This window comes from Mandrillus leucophaeus, unplaced genomic scaffold, assembly GCF_000951045.1.
Source record: "Mandrillus leucophaeus isolate KB7577 unplaced genomic scaffold, Mleu.le_1.0 Scaffold124, whole genome shotgun sequence".
Taxonomy (NCBI): domain Eukaryota; kingdom Metazoa; phylum Chordata; class Mammalia; order Primates; family Cercopithecidae; genus Mandrillus; species Mandrillus leucophaeus.
In genome coordinates, this window is record NW_012100765.1 from 4,705,370 (window position 1) to 4,721,189 (window position 15,820).

The 15,820-nt window shown below is 36.7% G+C and overlaps 1 protein-coding gene across 10 annotated transcripts in view; it reads left to right on the plus strand.

The window, feature by feature from the left end:
• Positions 1 to 15,820, plus strand: part of TCF4 (transcription factor 4) — a 479,608-nt gene that overhangs the window by 335,971 nt on the left and 127,817 nt on the right. For 7 of the 10 annotated variants that reach the window (XM_011971719.1, XM_011971721.1, XM_011971720.1 and 4 more), the window contains 2 exons: positions 11,255 to 11,384; positions 11,849 to 11,898. In XM_011971719.1, coding sequence (XP_011827109.1) covers positions 11,255 to 11,384; positions 11,849 to 11,898 — 180 coding nt within the window. The remainder of the gene's footprint in view (positions 1 to 11,254; positions 11,385 to 11,848; positions 11,899 to 15,820) is intronic. The other 3 variants (XM_011971724.1, XM_011971725.1, XM_011971728.1) reach the window with 1 other exon arrangement.

The following is a 15,820-nucleotide window of genomic DNA, read 5'->3' on the forward strand; positions in this document are numbered from 1 at the left end:
TAACTCACCGCAGCCTCCAACTCCTGAACTCTTGAGCTGAAGTGATCCTCCCACCTTGGTCTCTGAAAATGCTGGGATTACAGGCATGAACCACCATACCTGGCCATTTTCTTTGAACTAGAGCTAAAATTCTGAAACTGGCAGTCATTGGAGATAAGACAGGAAAAGGCAGTTGGGAGGCTCCAAACATGTGATTTCAGGATAAGCATGAGTTGATTACTGAAAATTTCAGATGTGAGATTTCCAGGAACAGTGTGAATCCAGAAGATGTAAGAAAGATGAGTGGAGTTCACACAGTTTGGTTATTCATGCATCTTCAAATATTTTTCAAATAATCTTGGGTGGATACTTCACTTATTTCTGCCTCAGGCCACCTTATTTGTAAAGCAGTATTAGTAGAATCCCCTCCTTGAGGGGTTATTAGTATTAAATAAGTTGCATAGCCAACAGCCTGAAACATACCAAGCACTGTATGGATATTTGCTGTTATTTGTATGATTGCTGCCATTTACTGAGTGGCATGTGTGTGCTGGTGCTTGAGACTCCACAATGAGGACATTCCCTCCCACATCTGCCTGTAATGCCAAGGCCTTGTGATAAGGGAGTGGCCTGAAGCCCGGGGTAGGGAAGCTGACCTCCCCAGCTATGTTGGGGAAGGAGTCTCAAGTAGATGACAGCTGACCAGTCCTCAGGGTTGTTTGGAAGTGGCTTCTCTGCTGTGGAATGGGAAGAAAGGGTCTTCCAGGAAGAGGGGTTAGCCTTTGTAAAAGTGCAGAGAAACGTTTGTCTGAGCTAGAGAGTAATTAGGAAACTGTGAGCAATTCCATATGACTCTGACTATAGGTAGGCTGCAGGGATGGGAAGAGACAGATGAGGACTGTCTTCCCAGTGCCTAGAACAGTGCCTGGCTCAAAGTAGGTGTTCAGGGCATCTTAGTGGAGAAATGTGTGAAAGAGGAAGGAGAGGGCTGGGAGGTAGATTCCTACTAGATTGGCCATGGGTAGAGCTGGGGGCTCAGCATTTTCGAGCTCTGAAGTTTTGTCTGCTTGAAGGAACAGGAGCAGCTCTGGATTTTAGGAGGGCAATTCTGTCCACAGTGCACCAGTGTTCTAGGTGAGGCTGGATGATGGAGAGAGAGAAGTCTGAAGATAGCATCCATAAATCTCATGACAGTTCTACCCCAGCAGTGTAATTGAACATTGAGAATATGTCCTATACCTTTCTTTTAGAAAAGGGGTTAGCAGGCCAGGTGTGGTGGCTCACACCTGTAATCCCAGCACTTTGGGAGGCCAACACAGGTGGATCACGAGGTCAAGAGATTGAAACCATCCTGGCCAACATGGTGAAACCCCATCTCTACTAAAATACAAAAATTAACTGGGCATGGTGGTGTGTACCTGTAGTGCCGGCTACTCAGGAAGCTGAGGCAGGAGAATCACTTGAACCTGGGAGTCGGAGGTTGCAGTGAGCCAAGATCGCGCCACTGCACTCTAGCCTGGCAGCAGAAAGACTTCTCTCAAAAAGAAAGAGGGGGAGGGCGGTTAGCAAATTATGACTTAAGGCTAAATCCAACCAACAGCCTCTTTTTATGAATAAAGTTTTACTGGAACACTGTCTGACCTGTTTATTTACATATTATGCACGGTTGATTTAGTATGACAATGGCAGAGTTGGGAGTTTGCAACAGAGACCATATAGCCAGCAAAGACTAAAATATTTTCTATCTGGTCCTTTAAAAAAATATTTTGTGACCTCAGTCTTAGAAGATTGTTTTTAGGTATTTAATTGTGCCATTCTGGAAAAGTTGACATTGTCGGAAGAGTTCAGACAAATTGATGCATGCATAGTCTAAGAAAAATTGGGCCATATCACTTCCTATGAAGAAACACACCGAAATTTTTATTCAATTCTTAAGTTGTTGTCTTGGTTATCTAAGTTCTATCTCTAGTCTCCGATGGCTATTTTTGTGGCTTTGACCCTAGCTGACCAAGCCTATTGTCAGTAGTTAAGAAGGTAGAATCCAAGTGCTCAATATCATGTTAAGACTTCCTTGCTACCTACTAAGGGGAGTCATTTTTTTAGCCAGCCGTTTTAAGTTCTCCTAACCTATTTCATATGCTGTGTTCCCACAGTAACCATTCCCTTCTCTTGCTGTTTCTTTGTCCTCTCTCCTTCTGTGTTTCTTCTACTGAATTATATGGCACTACTGAATCTGTTTCTCCTGAGCAGTGCCTGCATTATCCCAACTGTTCCAAATTCTTTTTAGAACAGGGCCCTTTGGGTGAATGATGAACCATTTAATAGCCCTATGTATTGTAGAAATTTCACCGTTTTCAACCAAACCTGTCATAGGTAAGAACAAAAGTAAGCCATCATGTGTCTAGAAAAACAACTGATTTTCTCACAGACGTTACAAGTTCTTACTCTTCAAATGTACTTTAAAGGACTGAGAGTGTAATTAGGAATCAGCAGAAGTTTTGTGGAAAAGATGCGTTGAGCCTTTTGCATATTAAGGATCGAATTTTACGTCTTGTATGAAGCATTCACGAGGTAATGTTCTTAAAAAAAAAAACCACTCCAGAGGCACAGGAGGAACGCTGAGGACAGGGCTGAATATAGAGATGGAGGAATTACGTGTCTGCTGGGGTAGAGATGGAGAAGGCATGTTTACACTAGTGATGGTTGAAATCATGCAAGCATCTTCCATAGCTAATAAATTATCTTATCCAGTTGGCCTGTACCGAGGGCATACTGTGTACTGGGGCCCGTTCTGTTGGATGCCAGGAATGCAAAGATGATTGGACCTCACTTTCTGCCCTTAAGGATCTCACAGATTAGAAAGGAGAAAAAAGAGTTACTTTCCACACAATGCTATAAATGTTACAACAGATGAATTTTTCAGATGAAGTGAAAGGAAATGTCTAGAAGGAAGAGGACTGAAATGGAAGAAGACAGGGGGAAAAGAAATAATAATAAAGAAAAAGAAAAAGAATTTGAACCTTTTTAGAGAATATGATTGACCCCATTGTGGAGATCAAGATTGGAGATGAGTGGCAGGCAGCTGTGGAGAGCAAAGGCGGAGGTAGTAGGAAGATCAGACTGAAGAACTGAGATTTCGGTTGTCCAAGCGGGCATGCTGTTTTACAGTCTCACGTGTCTTGGGCCTACTGGAAACTTATATAGTCTTTCTATGCATGACTTATATATCATACATCGTATCACTTCATCCAAATTTATAACATATTCTGTATTAGTATATAGTAAGATTTTTAAATATACAACATATTTAAAAATACTCCTTACAATTAAGCCTCAGTAAGTGCTAGGAACTTTGCTAAGCACTTTGTATTATCTAACTGAATTCTTATCATGGGTAGGCATTCTTATACAACATTTCTCAGACAAGGAACTTTGCCCACCAAGATTAGACAGATTGTCCAGGATTATCCACGGGGTAAGTTGCACTCACACCATGGTTTGTCTGACCATACTTAATTAGATGGGCTCCTATGGAGTAAACTTTAGGATAAGCTCTTGACTTAAAAATGAGCCTTCTAATGGTTGAGGGAGGGGGAGAAAAACCAAGTACACAGAAGATAGCCGGGGAGTGTGGAGCAGAGAACTAGCATAGGCTTTGAAGTCAAACCTAAATGAATTCTCAGCTTGGCTCCACTGCTTGCCAGCCACATGACATTTGTCAGGTCACATAACCACTCTGAATGTCCCTATCTGTACATTGGAGTTTGTGTCATCTGCCTTGTTAGCATGTAAAGGATCTGCACCTGTGCCTGGCACTTAGTGGACACTGCGACTTGTAGCTGCTGCTGCTCCTACTACACCTACCATCCTTGCCACTCTTCTTATATTCACATCCATCCTCCTCCTCATACTACTATTACTACCTATGCTAATAGTATGGTGGTTATTGTTAGCAGCAGTAGTAGTTGGAATGACTCAAAGATAAGATTTATGCTAAAAAACAGAAGCACAGTAGTTATTTAAGCCCTCGATTTGATCAATAGCATTAGTTCTGCATTTACTTCAATATTTAGTGAGCATTTGCCTTGGCAGGTCTCTGTGCCAGGGGCAGGTGTGGGACGTTAAAACATGAAGAAGTCATTTCCTCTTTTAGCTGCTATATCCACTAGTTTGACCTTTACGCCATACACTCTTGGTCAGATATTCAAGAAAGAATCTTGGGAAGTAAAAAGTTAGTGCTCATCAAGTTCTGACTGGCTTGAAGCTGTGCATAGCTTTGGAAGGAAGGTCAGGACTTAAATAATTTCAGGATGAGTTAAAGATTACATTGAGCATTTACTGCTTCTCCAGATAATCTGTTTCCGCCCATCATGTGATGGATGTGTCGCCTTATTTACAAGTGCAGATTGTTAGTGGGATACTTTGTTTTAGTGATATCTTACAGAGTTGGGCATTAGGCTATAATTGAGCTTCTGTGTGGGGTGCTGAGTAGGCCACATGACCCTGGTCCCTGTCTCCAGGGAGGCCAATTACATAAAAATGGCTGCCATATTGCTCAGAGGGGCAGATATTTACAACAACCTTGAAATGGAACTTCCACCCAATATGATGAAGACTGATTTGTGACAGTTTGATATGCCTTTATTTTGCTAAAATAGCAACCTGGCCAAATATATTTTTCAGCACATTTATTATAGCTACATGTTTATATTTATAGCAAAAGTGTTGCTAATTCCTTAGTATATTAACAGGTCGTATTCAAATTGTTCTATTTTTACTTTGGCACAGAATTGCTGAAGGAAACATTTTTAAGGCAAGTAGTGATTATAGCATATCGACTCACTACATAGTGAATTATATATTAAATGAACTTCCTGAACTGAGAAGGAGCTTAAACGGACAAAGAAGATAGTTATCTTAAATTTTGTATTGCTTACATAAGATTTCTTCAAATCCATTTTTTATTATAGGTTACTGATTGCCTCAATGTTTCCTTTTTGCTAAATTTCTACCTTCCCACCAACAAATATAATTCCCCTTTTAATATGTAATAGATAACCTGGGATTCCAGAATGGATTTTCAGAAACCATCAGAAAACCACCTCGCTTTAGTGTATACAATAAATAATTATTCTTTTTTAAAAAATATGAGAGTCAAATAGGTATATGCATAAATCTTGCCAACCCTTGGGCAGTTATAATTTCCATACCAAAATGCATGAGTCTTTACTTGACTATTACTCTGTTATACATTAAGTACTAGTTACCATGGCAACCTTTGCATCACATTATAACATTTAAATATAAGGTGTTGTGTTTCCTTATGAGGAAAGACAATGTATTTGAATTTTTGAATGTTTGGTGAAATACAATCACTACTAAAATAAATAATTTTGTGTAAGGCAGTTGAATTATTTGGGAATTACGTACATTTCCAACCAAACCTATGGAGTGTGTTCATTTATTTTTATTTTTTTGTGATTTCTTGGAGAAGTAAAATACATTTTTTTAAAACAGCACTTGATAAGTATCACGTAAAAGTTCATTAAATGCCTATAATTGCCCTTGTAAGTGGCAAAACACAAAATTGAAAGATAGTTGAGGTTATTTATCAGTGACTAATACTTTAGCAAGAGTTCAAATGTAACATCACAAGATTTATGAAATTCTATCCCATATAATGCATTTCTTATTTTTGTATGTCTAGTTGGCTAACTGTAACTAGTTTTGATCATACCTATAGTTGAATTAACAGTAGCAATTTGCTCATGCGTGCAAAAGCAAAATTAAAGGAGCCACTGAACTCATCCTTGTGGCAGTTTCAGGAACATGGCCACTTAAATTTAATTATGGAGATTGTTGGGCGATTTCTTTATTAAATATGGAAAAAACCTAGTCATTTCTTGTTGCCAGCGTAGCTCTAGGCCATGAGGCTGTCATCGTTGTTATGTAGACTCCCATATGTAACTCATTTTTAGCTTTTTATAGTAACTTTCCCAAATTATTATCACAGCTTGTACTTTTTTAATCTGAAAATAGATAATCTAATGATCACTCATAACTTTTGATGCATCTTTTCAATAATAATCAGTGGATTGTAATATGGGACTATTTTGTGTGGGACATAAGAAAGAGGTAAGCTCTGTGCTGGACTCTGGCTCTGCAGAACGTTTTACATATGTTGTTTCATCTATTCCTGATAACGCTATGATAGAGCTCTTATTAGTCCCTTTTTACAGAGAAAGAAAATACGGTTTAGAGCAGTTGCATAACTAACCCCCAACTGCATTGTCTGTATTTCTTTGAGCTAAGGTTTAACCAGATTGGTGTGACCTTGAAGTCCTCCCTCTTTCCTTAATAGATTTGAATTCTACTTCTGACTTGTTGCAGACACAGTGTGCATTACATGTTTAATGTAGAAATAAAAAACACTTGACAAAAAGCCTTTTAAAATATTTGCTAAATAATAATTTCAATAATTTGCATTTCTCTACAGCACAGCCGTCTTTTAGGTTCCTGATTTGCAAGATATCTTACTCTTTGTAAGTTGCCCAAGTCCTCTTTTGTTGAAACCAAGCATAGGACAGAAATGAAAATAAATTATAAAGGTGTACTCTTGGAATCAGGAATGAAGACTGTCCAAAGACTGACCTTCAGTTTTGAGCTTTGAAGTTCAAAAGTGGACAGGTGGAAATATTGTGTTCTTCATTGCCCTTTGGTGCGAGATATATTCTAGGTTGCAGAGTATGTGCCAACAGCAGCAAAATTATCGCCCTCCTCCTGCTACTGTAGTAAGTCAGCAATGGCCCTTCTGTGGTCAGAATGGCAAATTCAGCAGCAACTATTCGACAGGGATTTACAGAAACTTCCCCATGGCTGTTAGGAATCTTATTCAGCAGTGTCTTTGAAAACCCGATTCTGTGCAGAATTAACTATGTAGAAATGACCTCAGTTGTGATAAAAGGTATTTTAAACAAATCTAATTTGTAATTTCACTGAATGTGTGTTTTGCATTTAACGCCACAAAGTCTGGTAGATACCTACACATGTATTTTGCATTCATAAGTTTTACAGTGGTTCAGAATTTTTTTTCCGTATTAAAATTTTTAAAAATCCTGTCTTTATAGAGTCAGTTAACCATACAAAGCCACTATACATCACTTAGGTTTGTGATGAAAGAATGGAATTGCAGCTGTGTGAGTACTAGAATACCCAAACATGAATTAGACTCACAAGCATTTGGCAATAGTTCAGAAAAGGAGCTTAATCTGGTTTCATCTGAGACTGCTTTTCTCTGTTCTGCAGCATCCCCCCAAGATGTTGTGTCTGATACCAGATCACAACGTAATGGGAGTGACGCAGAATCGAGAAAGCCCTGAGAAACCAGGGGCACATTTGCTTTTCTCCAGAGATTTTCTTTCTCCTACTTCTTTTTTCCCTCTCCCACGTTCCAACTTTGAAATTCAAGGTCATTCACCTATTAGATGCATTAATTATAAGCCAAAAAAGCAGTATTCATCGTACTGTGATCTCAGTCATATCTATAATTAAGTGTAAATATAATCTTCCCTTTTAGAAATGTACCACCCACCCATTACATTTAAAGTGCTGACTGAAATGAAATAATAGTTCAGAGCAAGATGATTTTAGTTTAACAAGAAAAAAGTTGATAATTTAAGCTTCAAGCAGGGAGTTCTATTTTTGATTACCATTCAGTTATAAATCTAATTTGAGATATATGCTGCTTTTCTGTTACTCAAGTTTAATTCATGGTTTGCTTTCTTGGTTGTATAAGCAGAGTTCAGTGGTTGATCAAGGTTGTTAAGAAGCTCCCCCGAAACGGAATGGGGGCAGAGTTGAGAATGTGTTCGAAAGACATTCTGAGACCCATATCTGATGTAAAACAAACAAATCTGATGTAAAACAAACAACCGAATTTTAATTGAAAAAGACACTTAGAGAGTGCTGTATTTGGGGATTTGAATGGCCAAGTTAGGAATGGCCATTTGCAGGGGAATTGGCTACAGAGGGTGAACCCCAAAACATTGCAACCTGGTTGACAAAGTCGGTGTGTTTTATTCGTTGGTTATGGTATTGTAAGTCTTTTGGGAAAAAAAATAGGAGCGAGTAAGGGGAAGGGCTTGTCTCATCACACTGTGGACAGTTAAGTAAAATGCTAAACTATGGGTTTAAGATTTACAGGTTAGCTCTGCCAGATGCCACATCTGCCTCCAGTGTTTCCTGGCAGATTCGGGCAGCCTATTACTGGGACCCAGCATAACCGCAGAACATGAGCTTGCACAATGTGAAAAACCTAAAACCATTATAATCCTGTTTAAGGCTAGGATGAATTTGCCCATTTGAAAGCATACGTAGTTTTCAAGCTTAACTTTTATCAAGCATAAACTTGTCTTTAGATATATATATAATATATATATACACACACACACATATATGCAGGTAAATTCATAATATAAATGAATACCTTATCCATTTTGTGCAAAATTTAATTTAAATCACACGCTGTTCACTTTTTAAAATTCGTAAACTCAGATTTTTCAGCCAGTGGAAAATTTATCTTTCTCATCGCTACAGAGAGTTAAGTATGTGACGTAAAGGCCAAACAATAGTAAATGGTCATTGTTCACTTTATAAGTATACTCTATAATAAGAACACATATATTTTTATCTTCATTTTCCCTAAGGAGGTGTTTAGGGCCCCCTTAAATGTGAGGAAATGTTTATTTTGTTGCTTTAGAAGAATGATTCTATTGTCCAAGGGAGAAAGAAATAGGAACAAACAGGTCTAAGGAGAAAGAAACAGGAATGTGCTTTGTGAAAAAAATAAAGATTAACAGGAACCACTAAAGGTTTGTAAGTGCTATCTGGTCCTAGTACTATGTTACTGCACATAGTCCTTGCGCCTGCATATATAAGAGTTAGATGTGTGATTTATTATGACTAGCCCATGAAATTATTTTCTTTTAAATTAACAACAGTAAGGTCAACCACAGCCTGTAGCTGTTTTGTAGTTATCATTTTATATTTTTCACAGCTCTATTGTGAATGCTGCTAAAAGACAGTGTAGCAAGTGTGTGTTTTTAGATTGACCCCTTGAATGCATTTAATTTCTTGAGAGTGAAAACCTTTGCCACCAGGACCAAGAAGAATTAACCAGTGGTTAAACTCATTTAAAAACACAAGCAAGCATTTCAACGTATTTGCTCAGCCCTTTTCTGAATATTTTATATACTTCTAGAAAAAGGAAAATGAAGAAATAGGGATGATTTGTGTCTAGAATATGAAGTTATTTTCAAACTCCTTTCCAATGAAATGAAGACTCATTCGTGGATTTACCAAACTGTAAGGAGGTTGTAATTTCAAATCATTCACAGCTTTATTGATGGAAATTTCGAAGAAAACTTGGACACAGACTTCACTATAACTTTCTTTGTTAATAAGAAATGCCAAGAGTGAAATTTATGTTGAAATTCAAACATTTTTGAATGCCACTCCTAAATGATGAATTATTTGTTACTAGATTTCTGATTTATACAAAACTTTACTATAATAAGCCTTATGTTTTGGTTTGCATTGTGTAGTGTTTTAATATGTCTCTTAGGTTCAAAAGAGGCAATAGCTGAGCATATAGATGTCAGATTTTTATCTGATAAATCTGGTTTTATCAGGTATTTATGTGGTAAACATTAAGATACTAGCAATGAGTTTATTACTCAAAATGTGCTTTCAATCTGAAATCTCATCCTTGAAGTTGTATTTTGAAGTAATGTTTATTACATATCTCTTGAAAAAGTCTTGAGCTGGAATCAGTAAAGGCGAGCTTGTCAGCAGCTGATTAGTCCTTTATATATGACTCATCCAACACTCAGAAAAACCCCTTGGAATAGAGAGGCTCTCTTTATGATATTTAGCTATATGGCAGTGGAAAGGGGAGGTTTGAATTTTTGATTTTCCAGCTTATGGGTCATATTTGACCAACTGCTTTCACTAGAAGACATGCCACTTTGTTGAGCTATTTAGGAATCAAAAAGACTGTCTTAATTTAAAACAAGGACGCTTTGTTTTAGTTGGTGACTGCCTTGTGAAATTTTTCAGTTCTCAGCGGGTTAACCAGGGAACAGGGGCAGAGTCATAATTGGCCTATTTAGAGTATTTTGCATGTGAATAGTGTGTTAGTGAAGCATCCCTAAGTCTGTTGTGAGTGACATGGTGATTAGAATTTAGATTAGGGAAAACACATTCTGTACTTTATCAAGGACAGTAATTAGTTCAGTCAGTAAAAGTTGATTACAAGTAACGATAAAGTTAGATTTTTAGTACTTAATTTTAAAATTTCTTTATTAAACAGTAAATTTGTTCTTAATATAAATGGTACTATCTACTCTTGTTTTATTGCATATCAGAATAATTAAAAGAACAATGTGCTCAATGCAGAGTATAATCAGACGATTTATGTATTATGGGTAAGTTTCTATGTAGTTTTTAGAAAATGTAATATTATATATAATCTTTCTGATGTCATCATTTTTAAAAGTTTAATGATTGTCACACTGATAGGTTATTGTGGAAGTTTTCTAGTGTTCAGGTAAATGTTCAATCTGTGGGATGTGTCTTAGCTTCCGATAGACCTCAAGAGAGCATTCTGAAGTCCTTTGTGGCTGTTAGCGTGGAATATCTGCTATTTCTGTAATTTTGAGAGTTAGTGTGAGGATTTGAATTTCCTCTTGTTTCAGTTGGCATTTTCTCTTCTGTGGGTGCTATGACAGTTCGTGGAGAATCATGATATGCAGTACAGAGAGGCAGGGTTCTCAGTCGAGTTCATAGGCTACACTCACTCCCAGTGCGTGCAGCCAGGGGAAGTTGTGTGCGTTCACAAAATGAGATTCTTCTTGTTAAGGAAGGGGATGAATAGTTCCCAGATAAGAGCCTAAGTCTAGAGAAAGGAAACATTAGTCTTATATAAATGCCATTTGTTTTGTGAAATTAAAACGTGAGTCATCTTAAAAAACTTAAAAAAATATTGTTTAAAGGGAATCATCTACTTTCCTTCTAAAAGTAAAGAATTAAAAATTCACAAACTTTGTGATAGCTTCTTAGACTGCCTTTCTTTTGAGTTTTTGTTTTGTTTTAACTGTCTCAGCTTAGCAGATGCCATTTGCTTTATTGCATTGGTTTAAGTGCTAACAATCAGTTGGGAGGTGGTGAAAGTAAAAAATTAACCTTATATGTTTGTTTTCCCTTTTTAACCTTTTAGCAGAGTCTCCTTGGAGGTGACATGGATATGGGCAACCCAGGAACCCTTTCGCCCACCAAACCTGGTTCCCAGTACTATCAGTATTCTAGCAATAATCCCCGAAGGAGGCCTCTTCACAGTAGTGCCATGGGTAAGGTATTCCTTTGTTTGAATGCCTGAGGGATGATTATGCCTTTTTCTTTTTTTCTTTCTTTCTTTAAAATATCGCCCCCTCATCCTACCTCGCACCCCCAAAAAACCATAAAATTTGGCTCAGTTGTCATCCTGGAGACTTCACCCCAGTACACTGAGTAGGTATGTTAACAACTTATGGTAGCAGAACTTTTTTGGTGTCTGCTTATTTCTAGTTTTCTCTTGGCTGCACCCATAAGGAAGCTTTTAAAAGATCAAAGTAGCAAAAAGTTAAATGTCTTCATTTTTAAGAACAAGGCAGCATTTGATTTCTGCTAGTATCAGATGTGATCATGGTAACTACAGTTTGCTAAGGTAATGATTTAAGGAAATGTGGTATCATCTAGAAGTCTTTGTGGTTTAATCTATCTTAGTTAGGAAAATGGGCATTTGGGAGCTGACAGCATCTTCATTTTCTTTCAGAGGTACAGACAAAGAAAGTTCGAAAAGTTCCTCCAGGTTTGCCATCTTCAGTAAGTACTGCTTGTTTCTGCTTTGTATATTGCTTACTTTGTTCTGTTTTGTATCGATGGGAAGGAGATAGAAGTAAATGAGTTTCCATGCGCCCAGAGCAGCATGTTTATCTAGAAGGTGGATGAGGTAGAAATGACCTGCACATCCAGCCACCTGACCCACATTGGAGTGATTAATTTCTCCTCCTGGAAGACTGGGTGGTTATGTTGATATTCAGCAGGTTAAGCTCTAAAGAGAGCCTTGAAAAGGTGCCTGAAGTTTGAGGAGTTTTACCTGTACAGGGCTTTCAAGAGAATGAGTATTAGTTTCATGTGTTGGTTAAATTCTTTGTCAGTATTATGATGATTTATGGATTTGCATGCGAAAGGAGATTTGTGGAGAGGATTTAGGAAAAATTTACATGGGTTTCAGCCCAGAGTGCAGGAAGAATGTCTCTATTTTCTGGAGAGGTTGCTGAATAAAGGCTGCAAAGGTAGCTGCATCAGTAGCCATTTGTGTCTTTACTACCAGGTGACAACTAGAAGTCAGCTGTAACCAAGAGCATTCTGGGTCTTTTTAATAGCTGGAGCTCTATGCAGAAGTTGCTAATATCCCCCACCCGCCCTCAGGTCCCCAGCACAGCAAAAGCTGGTTGTAATCACAACTTAATACATGATATCATATTTTGAATTCTTACATTCCTAGAGAATTGTATTTAATTTTGTTTAGGACTAGTCCATTTCTGGTAATTTTCTCCTTACATAAAATGAAAACATAGTTTCCTCTCTTCTTTCTCTGTTTCTTTATCCTTCCTCTTTTTTTCATTCTTCCTTCCTGTTATATAAAGTTTTGATTTAATTCTGTAGAGTACTAGTATTCTTTGAAAAGAATGCTAATGAACTTTATTATGTTTTTATACTTTAATATAAAATCATATTTAGATTTCTTAAAGTATATTACCAATCAATGCTTGCATATTAGTTTCATTTCCTTTTTGATGTATTAGAAGAATAATAGGTTTTGCAAATGTGCTAAGATTAGATTAACCCAAACACCTGTGTATTTGACTTGATTTCAGTTCAGCTCATCCGAACAATTATTAAATGAATGTATCAGAATAAGTCTTATCAGGAAAAAGAGTAAATTTTGTGTGCTGATTATCATAGAGTTGGTGATGTTGAAGAAGCATCACAAAATTATTCATAAATATAGAAAAATATTGTGTAAATAAGATTGCCAATGGTGTATAAAGTAGTCACTTTCAACTATCAATACATCACTTAAAATTGTACTCAGTTGTTTATTCTTTGAATTTCTATGTTGTATTGCAATTGACTGATATGCCCAAAGGATTTTATCGCATATTTTAAGCTTGAAGTCAGGGGTGGATTTAATGTTGATGAAACTTTAGCTTTTAATAGGTTTTATGACAACTTCAAATGATATAGTCCTAACAGCTGTTTACATTTTAAACATGCCTGAACTTAATATGGACAATATTAAATGCATTTAGTGGACCTTTGAATGTTCTGAAACAATAGAATAACTATCCTATAAAAGCCATAAAAAACTTAAAGCTATCCTACCCTCTTTATGCCTCGTATTAAAATTAACTTGTTTTATCCAGTGCTAAGATTAGGTAGAAATCTAGACAGTTTCTAAGGAGTGCATTGGTGTGGCATCGGATGGCATGCATATGCTTAATCATTGTCAACAGCAGTTTTCATAATTCGTTGTAAATGTTTAAGTATTTCCCTATAGCTAACTGGCCCCTTTAGAAAATTTTACTGGTACAGTGTTTTCTTTGCTGTTAAGACAATTTAGGTGTTGCTGCTAGGCTGTGATACATTCAGAAATATAAAAATGCTTTACCTTTCTTTCCCAATAAACAAAACTTGGGAATTAGGAATTTAGTTTTATTCCATTTAATTTTTGGTTTTCATTGGTCAGTTTAGGATTTACTCTTCTTAGGAGTTTTATCTTGACTAAATGTTTTCATGGTCCTTATGAAACATTTTGATGAATAGCCTTTTTTTCTGAAATATGAGGAAGAAAATACAATTAAAAATGAAATTTTTATCCCTATTTTTTGAGCAAGAAGAACATGTTTAGGTAATTTTATAATTTAGTCATCCATTTACTCATTACCTAAAAAAACTCAGCTCTATTTTCATGGCAATTTAACTTAGTTTATGTAAGCTTTGTTGTAAATATCTATTGCTTATTACTTACAGCAAGATCCACATGGCTTACCACCACACAAAATATTTATTTTAACTTGATTCCAAAAAAGGTCTGCAGTAGACACAGTCAGACCTTTCCCCCAGCAGATCTGTATTTCTATATTTTTAGACCTCTACCATGCTTTTTTTTTAAAGCTCAAATACAGTTATGACTATTTGATAAGAGATACTTCTTAAATTTGTTTCAGTATGTATGAGTATTTGTATAACAGATACTAAAAGATTAGAGATAATAAAAGATTTCCTTTGGAGTGATTATGACTACATAAAGACACTTATATGTTTTCTTTGATACATATTTACCATGACAAATAGTAATATATCTGTCACAATCTGTTGTGGCAACTCACTTTCCCCCCCATTTTGAAATGGGCCCTCTCTTTCCCTTATGATAAAAGGAAGAAAACTTAAACGGTGACACTGCATCATCAGGTATTATTTGTGACATGCCTGTGGTGCAGAGACTGGACTTCTGTTCCCATTAGGCTGGCTCTTCCTCCCAGGCTATCAGGAGAGAGAGGGGATTGCCTGGCCCTGTTTTGAAAACACTGCAGCATCTGTGGGAGAGAGAAAACATAGGCCTGGCCCGACATCATGCCATGGATCTGGCAAGATCCACGAATGTGTGTTTGTACTGTGTGCTGCATCCAGAGACTTTACATCACTGTGGAAGGATGACACGATGGTGGGATAACAGTAGACCCACAAGGCAGGGTCTACAGGACAAGCACAGTGTGTAGGGGGGAAGACTGTCCCTCTAGTGCACATAGACCAGTACTTGCTAGGGAGATTTTTTTTTTTTAAAGGAAAGCCTGTGTGAAAGACAGCTATCTAATTGCCCACGAGAGCTCTGCTTATTACCGCAGTACATTTTTATCTTTTCGGTTCATATTTTAGTATGTTGCTCTTTTTAGTCACGTCCCAATTTCTCGTAGCCCTCATTTTTTGCGAAGACCTTAGTAATAAAATGTTGTCTTTGTTGATGTCAGAATTTATTTTGCATGTCTAAGCTCTTGAATCTACATGAGAACATCTTGTTTTGCTAGATTTCTACATTTTGGTTTTCCGTTTCAAACCATATTTCATCTTAAACTCAATATTTTGCAACTTTACTGCTCATTTCAACAAATTTGTTTTATATAGCCTAATAATCATACACATTGAATCATGAATTCATACAGAGAAAAAAGGACTATAGTAAATTAAAGTTTTGGGAAAAAAGGATTCATGATTCTTGAAAGAAATTAACATGAAAGTACTAAAATCTAGAAAGCAGCAAAAAATTTTACATTGTGCTGTTTTAAGATACTTTCATCAAACACACAAACAAAACAAAGGCATTACTTTTGGAAACTTTATTCTGCCCACCAACATGTAAACCTGTCAAACCTCTATTTTAGAATTTGAAGTATTTCAGAATTATATACATTTTATCAGAAACTGTTAACAACTACAAACTTTCTACTTCAAACTTTGGTGGAATTTGTCTCTACTTGTAATCTGATTTGAAACTTTAATGATGGTCTCACCATGACCCCAGCTGGAATCTCTTGAACATCAGATTTTTCTGAAAACAGAATGTTTTATCCTTAGAAATGGTTTATGATCTCTCATCTCTGGTGATCTTTCCTAAAACTGTACTTTTCAGTAAAGTCTTTTTTCTACGTTAAATTACAGAGGGGTTTTGTGTATGTTTTTG